The sequence below is a fragment of the Vanessa tameamea genome, chromosome 6 (genome assembly GCF_037043105.1).
Source record: "Vanessa tameamea isolate UH-Manoa-2023 chromosome 6, ilVanTame1 primary haplotype, whole genome shotgun sequence".
Taxonomy (NCBI): Eukaryota; Metazoa; Arthropoda; class Insecta; order Lepidoptera; family Nymphalidae; genus Vanessa; species Vanessa tameamea.
Genome location: NC_087314.1, coordinates 10236989 through 10245901, shown reverse-complemented (window position 1 = coordinate 10245901; position 8913 = coordinate 10236989). Strand labels below are relative to the sequence as shown.

Below are 8913 nucleotides of genomic sequence, written 5' to 3'. Positions count from 1 at the left end.
CAGGCTCTAGACTATTTGTGTACCAAATTTCATTTATATCGGTCTAGTAGCTTTGGTGTGAAAGCGAGTCAGACGGACAGAGTTACTTTCGCATTTATAATATTAGTATGGATGTTTTTAAAAGTCTTAATATATTGACACAAATCAATTAGATTTCATGTACTTTCTTTTTTAATTTGAAAAATCATCTATTTAAAATCTGAAAAATTAATTACATATGGTATTTATAATTTTAATGATTTAAGTTTACTTTAAGTTTCTTAATATTTATCCTTCTATTTCATAAGTTTATATATTCCTTAAAATCTATAATCATATAATAAGACCGATTTTTAATTTAAACGCTAATCTCTGAAACTGGCATTAGAATTTTAATTTTTTTATGCAATATTCGACCCAATACTTGAGAAAAATAAAAGTGCAGAGCAACGTTTATCGCGATTGAAATAACATCAGGTGACTAATCAGTAGAAAATAGATCTTTTTTTTTAAATATTTTCCATGAGCACTTACTATTTAAGACATTGAAGCGATACTTTAATAGTTACGTAGCTACTTATATTGATCCTAGTGAGACACCCACTTTATTTAGAAGTGTAAGTTGTATTAATCAAATTAATAACTGTCGCCTCTCACAAAGCGTTATCATCGCTCATACATCAATGCTAAGCCCCAGACAAGCTGACAATCGTGAGCGCCATGTTTATTGTAATTCATAAAGTATCATATAATTCAATACAATGTTTATTTGACTATATTTAGAAAATAAATACGTAAATCAATGAATTTATGAGGATTGTTTATATAAGCTCTGTAATATAATATGAATATAAACGAACCGTTATGAATTTGTTATTTTATTTATTATTATATTGTTTCATTGAATTAGTAACTTTTTAATGGTTTCAAGATCACGCCGGCGGTATCTACAGAATGTCATACACAATACCACGTTTCATGTGAAACATATTTTTATTAAAATGATTAAAAGACTTTATATTTTTTATTCATTAGTTTGAATCTCGAGTCAAGCCAATATGTTCAATTCTTCTGGCAAGTTATTCACAATAGCAGTCCGGAGATTTTATGTGATAAATGTTCTTGCGCCTGATTTCTAGACCGAATCTGAAACTTGGGATCCGTAACTTCCGTACCCTAAACCCTGTTCGAGTTATGCATGACCCAGTTACATTTCCCAACTATTTAAAAGATAACATACAAAACAGACAACTGTAATGCTTATTGAATATTACTAAATTGTTACAGGATATCATATATCGGGAAGTTTTGATAATAAATATCTGTAAATAATTGTCGATGTTTATTTATACTATGTTATTGATAATGTCAGTACTTCTTCTCGAATAGATAACGTTATTTATCATTACAGAAATTATATATTAATTGTACAGAAAATTACAGAATTTATTAGTGTTTAATAAAAGGTGCAGACAGTGTTGAGGCAAGGCTATGAGGCTATAATTTATGTAAGGATATTGTAGTTGAAATAAATTATATTTGAATACATAATACCGCTGATCGGCAACGCAGCGCAACGCCCGCCAGGTCTGCGGCGGATGACTAGATGCTGAAGGCGGAGAACCTTGGCTCATCTTGGAAAAGGTGGAAAATTTTCTTCTTGAAAAATAATAATAATGAAAATCTTTGCTCCATCAGCAAAGATAATAATAATAATAAAGCTTTATTTCCTTATTAGTTATATATAACAGTTTCATCGTTTATGTGTTAGTATTTTAGTATGTTGTTTTTTTTTTTAAATATGTTGGTATATTTATTTATTTATTCCTTTTTTGTTTTTTTTTTCTCCAGTGTATATTTTCTATTCTATCTAAGAGCCGCCTTTTGCGGTAAAAGCCTCCTTCAAATGTTGCCAGCTATCAGCAAAGATAGCGCGTTATATAAATACGCATTTAAAACAACCAAATGAGGAACCTTCGCGTTATAGAGTAAAAGAAAATTATAATTAGATACGAGATGGTAAACCAAACGGTTATTTTATGATTCGTTTTAAGGTATATTTACGAAAATTCATGGTTCATATTATTTCGGAGTTCTTATAAAATATTGCTGCCATTAACATCAATTAGATATAAATTAATAGGCAATCATTTGAAACGATAAATGGCCTATGACCGAATTCCGATTCAGTAAAGATTTCCAAAGGATTTCAGGGAAATGTAATTGACTGTTTTAACGAGCTGTTTACAATTAAACATTGCTCTTTATTCGCTTCATTTCGACCCACGAAATTGAAAATTATTTAAAGTAGTTACGATTTCGAATTTATATTAATTTACTCAATGTGAAAAGTTATAGTTTATGTATTTGTATAGGTACATGTTAATTTCATTAACAATATTTACATAAGCAATCATATTTTCAAATGTACGAGGATATTTTTACATTTACGCTTAATATCGTATACAGTTAGAGATATCGTACATAGGTTTATATAGTATTAAACTAATTTACATGTTTATTATTCACTAACCTTAAGATTCCTCAGGCGACCACAAAAATTCTGGTTCCCTTGTGTTGTTCGAAAATAAAATACCTACTTAAAATTTAAATCCTTTGTTCATTTTGTAAAACCATTTCATGGAACTCATTGAGTTAACTTTTTTCGTGAAACAATTTTTAGAATTCCAAAGCAATTTGGACGGAAATTCAAAACTTCGTATTGGATTATGATGAACTTTTTGAGGTAGCGGAATATGCCGAATTTTCAAAGACCGAGTCTAAACTCTCATTAATTTCTCTTTGAAAAATGTTTGACGAGTTCCAAAATTGCAAACATATAATTGAGTAAGTATACCATTTTTATTTATTTTTACAAAAAATACTTTTAGATTTCCAATTACTAAAAAACCCCTTTTTAAATAGCATAGATCATAAGAGCTATGTAGGTAGAAAAAAAAGAGTATCCCATATCAACAAATTACAGCTGTTTATTAGTAAAATGATGATTTAAAAATTATTGCATTATTACTTATAGTATAAACTATAATTGTTAATTTTAGATGACGTAATTATAGCCTTACAATAATTAAAATTTCCGCCGCTTAGCCCACGCCCATTTAGTCGACAAACGGAAGTTTTTTTAGGAATTTCCGGCGAGTCAATTTCTACAACGCTTGTATATATTTGTAAGAATTTAAATTTTTAATGACTTTCAAGAACTCGTAAGTTTTAAATCATTTTTCTATTTATCACAAATATATTTTGACCGTCAAATATCTCAATCTTGATACAAAAAATTCCATTGTAAAAATGTAACAAAAACAAATTTATCAGACATTAAGAAATCAATTAATAGTATTCCCGGTTATAATTCAGGGAGATCACTGAATACTGCAAATTCAATAAATCGTTTGAAAGCTTCAAAGGGTTTTGTCAATACGATTTACATATTTTGACTTGTTGACAAGGATAACTACTCCATTATTCGACTAAAAACAAACGATTGACGTTTTTAATTAATTCAAACGATAAACCGAATTGATTTTTACAAAGGACGTAGAATAGTTCTGTCTTGATGACTTAAAATTAAGAAAAAAAAACAAGTGAATGTAATATTATTTATATGTTCTTTATTCATTAATTTAATGAATCTAATAATCAGATATTTAAGTTTAAATAATGAAAAACAGTCGTAAAAATATCGGTTTATCTGACAAAGATGTGCTTTATAAAATAGTATATATTTATATAATAAAGTTGAAACATTTTTTGAACGCAATATCTGCAGCAACTGATACGGTTCAAAAGGCACCACTGAATTCCGCTATTAGATATCTGCTGATTACTTATCTCGTTCTCGGCAGTGAAGGACATATTGTGAGGAAACCTGCTTGTATTAGACGAAAAGATGTGCAAACTTACAACGCGCATTGGATCAGCGTGGTGGAATCAGCTCGATAACCTTCTCCTATGAAGGAAATGAGGTCACAGTCAAGTCGTTCATTATTATTTATTGGGGAAGGTTTTATATGGTGTTTGTTCGCGCTTCAAACATAAATAAAAATAAGAAAAGCAAAATGCAACGGGGATTTGTTATTGATATATTCCTATATTTAACAATAAATAATGAACTTTATATAATTTAGTAGCTAAGTAACATTATTTTTGCTTTTTCTTTTAAATAGATTTGAGAAATCTTTTCTAATCTAAATGAAAAATTAATTGTTAAAAAACGATGGCGTTGTAAATAAAACATCAGATTTTTTTTTCTGCTTGGGTTCAATTAGACATAATAATACAAGTTACTATTATAGCGTTAAAAAAATTAAAACCTACATATTGGTGAAGTTTATGCAAGTTTCTGTTTAAGGTGTAACAGATGTTCATTTGTTCTACTAGCAAGAGGCAGATACAACAACCCTGATTGGCGGTGCAGTGTTGATCTTAGAAATGATTATCATGTAAAAATATTGCTATATTCAATAAAAAAAATATTAAAGTTGATAATTAATCATCATTAGGATTAAAAATAAAATTACATATTGATTATAAATAAAAAACTGTATTTTAATGTATGTATGTATATTGTAAATTCTTCGTCTCTCCTTAATTTTGTTGTAATTTTTTGTAATAAAAACGTTAAAATTCCTGTATTCAATATAGAAATAAGGGTCGAGGTAAATAAATATAAAACAATTCAAATAAAACACAGTTAACGTTGTATTATTTATTTTCGTTCGTGTTCCAGCCGCCCGGTACATCGAGCGGCGTATACTCGTTACGTTAAGTACACGTAGTAACGCTACTTTACCAAATTTTTGGAAATACTGATATTATCTGAGGGTCAATGCCCCGCAACGCAAACAAACCGCGGTCGCAACATTGAGAGACGAACATATATGCCCACAGTACATACTCTATAACGAACATTTATTTACCATATAAACATTCATGACACAAATCATAAAAGAAACTATTTACACTATGCGATTAATTTATACATATACATTGGTTATTGCTCTATTTCAGAAGAGATTTTGGTAGATGATACTTCAGTCGAAGCGACATTGATTTTTTTTAATTTATCTAAATGAACACTGAAGGTAAAGGAAGGAATGCTTTGGCACCATCTGTCAATACTATTGTGTGATTAGAGATCTCATAGGAATCTAATAATAATTAGTTCATTCATTTTAGTGCTACCCTAAACAATATTACCTATATATTTGCTAGACCCCGATCACTTTAATGAGAGCTCGTATCATTTTTATTAATATTTATAATTAATTCAAAATGTTGTTTGTTAAAATACAATTGACCGTGTAATATAAGTAAAGATAGGCGATTATTGTGACGTGTACAATGTGCAGCCCGGTTAAATGTTTATTCGACCAAAAGTCGGCCATTGTAGATTAAGGACGGAACTCCTTGAATCGGATGTAAATTTGTTTGGTTACTGGATAAGGTTAATGGACTGCATTAATAATTTAAAATTTCATTACAAATGTATGCAATTACATTTTATATTTACAATAAAACGTTAATTGGCAAAAAATAAAAATATGCGCTTTAGCTTTTTTTCCCTTCGAATGACGATATGAATAATTATCATTCATTGACAAACAATATTTTTAATCGTATAATAATTTAAATTAAAAAAAAAGCAATATGTAATAACAAAAACAATCATCGTATAATTTATTCGCATCTCATTAAAGCGATCGGGTATATTTACATAAATTCACAACATATATTTTTATCTACATAAATATGGCAACAAGATGTCTCTCAATGTTGCCGCCCCGTCGAAGCCAACTGAAGCCGTGCGCCGTAGTCACTACACACTACTGCCGCTACTGCGGCTGGCTACACACTGTCGAGCGACACTTCAAGTTATATTTACATCTATGCTGTATGTACGGATCGTACTATTGAATATAACATTAGTTACATTAAATATAATTAAATTAGTTCACTTCATATCGTTAGTACTAAACGCCCGCGATACCGAACACATCGACTCGATTATAAACACCGGGTCGTTGAAAGTCTTATAAAAGCCGTTTATAATATTATATTTTCTCTTAAAGACAAAACTCTTTCGACGTTACTATCAATACGGATTGCACCTATTTAATAGGCTATACACAAAACAAAAGCTAATATGAATGTATGTAAAAGCGATGTAGATATGTTATGTAAATTTTAAACGTTTTCAATAAATTATTATTATTATTCATTAATTACATATCATATAGAAAAGTTTAATATTAGTTCTCTTAATCGTTATGGCATATAAAGTTTTAAAAATCGTTGTTGCAGCTATATATTATTTGTTTAAAGTGTTTCCAATAATACGACCCGATATATTCATTCATGACGCCCCAAATGAAATTAGTGTATGCTTCTAATGATAATCTAAATTTAATTAATGTACGTATTGCAATATTTATACTGTTTCGTTTATGTTATATTTATAAGAGATTGGAAGATGAATGACTTAGCTGCGAATAGTAACACACTAATTCCATTAGCGACATCCCTGTACATACGCGTAGGCTATACATCCATATAATGTGTTAGACTTTTATAAATTCACTTCTAAAATCATATTGTCATAGATTTTTCACCTTCAGAAAAGATTATTATTTAGAAATATCCGTGCATGAATTCTCTACCACGATCTACACGAGTCGCATACAAGTTGCGACGATCTAATAACTACGAATAAATTCTCTTTTTTCCATTTATTTAAGTTTAATCAATACATAAGCACATTAACAGGTCAATACAATAAAGTCCAACGTTTCTTATTTATTTTATTTAGAAATATATTACGTAAATATTAATTCAACAGACAGCCTGCTGAGAGATCTTCCCCATTGTAAATTAGTGAGAGTAGAATAAGAATTCATGAGCGAACATCCGGTTTATATAAAAGGCGAGGTTCCAACACAAGTCCTAGTATTATCACAAACAAGAAACAGGTAAAACGGTAAAGTATCAAAAACGTTGTGTCCCATATCAGTCGTGTTCTTTGTGCAATGCTATTTTTATAATAAACATTTATAACAAAACTTCTCTTGAAGTGTTGCTCAAAAGCCATTTGTAACCAAACAGCCTCCGACAGACATATAAATTAGTGTTATTAATACAATATGCTCTCTATATAAAATGGACCAATCATGGCAGTGACAAATTCAATCAGTGCTGTCATTGGTCGATTTCTACCACCCTTATATGTCTAGCAGATGCTAGTTTTAAGAACTGAGATATTATCTTCGAATTTCAAAGTAAAGTGATCTTTAGTACCAACTTAGCTTGCAACTCATTTTTGTCGAGGAATAAATATAAAATTTATCTTAATTAAATGAGATTTGAAATATAAGTTTTAACATATATTTTTATAAAATTAAAATTTAGCTTAACCTTTATTAGACAATAGTTATATTAAATACATTTGAAATTCGTAAATAATAACTCCGATCTTGAGATTGCGACCGATCTCATATGATAAAAAAATCCATTCCTTCATAGAATTAGCGACTCGTAAAAATGCTTTACTAAATTCTATGTTAGTTTAATATACCGTTATACATATATTTAAGTTAATAATGAACAAGGATTATTTTGAATATTCGAAATTTTCATAACAGCAACGCTAGACCTTCTAACTTGTCACGTAATCGCTCGTTCTACGACGGATGTCCATCGAGTGGTACCAACTACGAGCTACTGATATGGTCTCAGTCTCAAGACGGTCCGCGTCTGATCTATGATACTCTCCCTACTCGACCTACTGACTTGTGTCTACTGTCGACACTCACGAGTCACGGTGTTACGAACCATTATCGTGGTACACTTTAATGAGTGAAATCTTTCGCATGATAGTGTTTCTCGTGAACCGATCGCGTGTCGATTGTGTACGCAAGCCTCTGATATGTGGGACGATGTGTGTAGCGCTTCGGGCCGTCCGCCGAGGCCCGCCGTATGGTACAAAATCGGAGCGTACCTACATATACGTATTCAATTATATACAATGTACAATATAATACGATAAACACTATTGCGTCTAGGGGGCGGAGCACCGGCGGCCGGCGAGGCGTCGCCTCGCGCGTCAGAAGGTAAACATTCTCACAATAATATACATCGTAACTCGCTCTATATATAACAAACATTTCACGAGCGCGCAACACGCTCGTCGAACAACATAATATACAGCAGAATCGTAGCACTCTTTCGATTCAATAAAAAAATTGACTAGAAAATCTCAATTCGCTATGAGCACTATGTGTGCGTGGATGTCGAGGAGAAGATATCAGCGGCGCGCCACGCCTCCGCCTCCTCCTCCGCGTCGTACTGCTGCAGAAAAGGGTTGGTAGAACTGTAGCGCGGGCTCGGCGCGCCCGAATTCAGCGTCACCGCCAGCCCCGCCGACGTGCCCGGAATAGCAGAGCGTGGCGACTCGCGCGAGCTCCCCTCCCGTGGCGTGCCTTCGCGTGATGGTCCCTCGCGCGGTGTTCCCTCGCGCGACGTACCCTCGCGCATTTCCCTCGAAACGAACTCCCTTGGCGTTGTCGCCCTTGGAGTCGGGTCTCGTGGAGTACTGCGGGGCGACTCGCGTGGAGAGGCTCGAGGAGAGTGTCTTGGTGACGCACGTGGCGAGCTCGCCCGCTCCGGCTGCCGCAGTATCGATGAAACGGATCCGCCATGCTTGATAGTGTCAGCTGGACTGTGACTCCCGGAACTGCTACTGGGCGAACCGGGGGACGATACTGTCACCTGACGGGAGCGAGGAGGAGCGGGCAGAGGGCCTCGAAGAGGCGACTGCGGACGATATTGGCCGGCCCTGACTGATGAGAGAACCTGAAAGCGGAACGAATAATAAAATTATGGTAGCATTGATAAAATAAAAAAAATCTTACGACAAAC

General features: G+C 32.8%; 1 protein-coding gene across 3 annotated transcripts in view; it reads right to left on the bottom strand.

Annotated features, from left to right (window-relative positions):
* Positions 1-5551: 5551 nt before the first annotated feature.
* The window catches only part of LOC113403274 (rho GTPase-activating protein 100F), a 40111-nt gene continuing 36749 nt past the window's right edge, over positions 5552-8913 (bottom strand). For 2 of the 3 annotated variants that reach the window (XM_064215156.1, XM_064215157.1), the window contains exon 21: positions 5552-8847. In XM_064215156.1, the coding sequence (XP_064071226.1) occupies positions 8269-8847 (579 nt within the window). In that variant the 3' untranslated portion in view covers positions 5552-8268. The remainder of the gene's footprint in view (positions 8848-8913) is intronic. The other variant, XM_064215158.1, reaches the window with a different exon arrangement.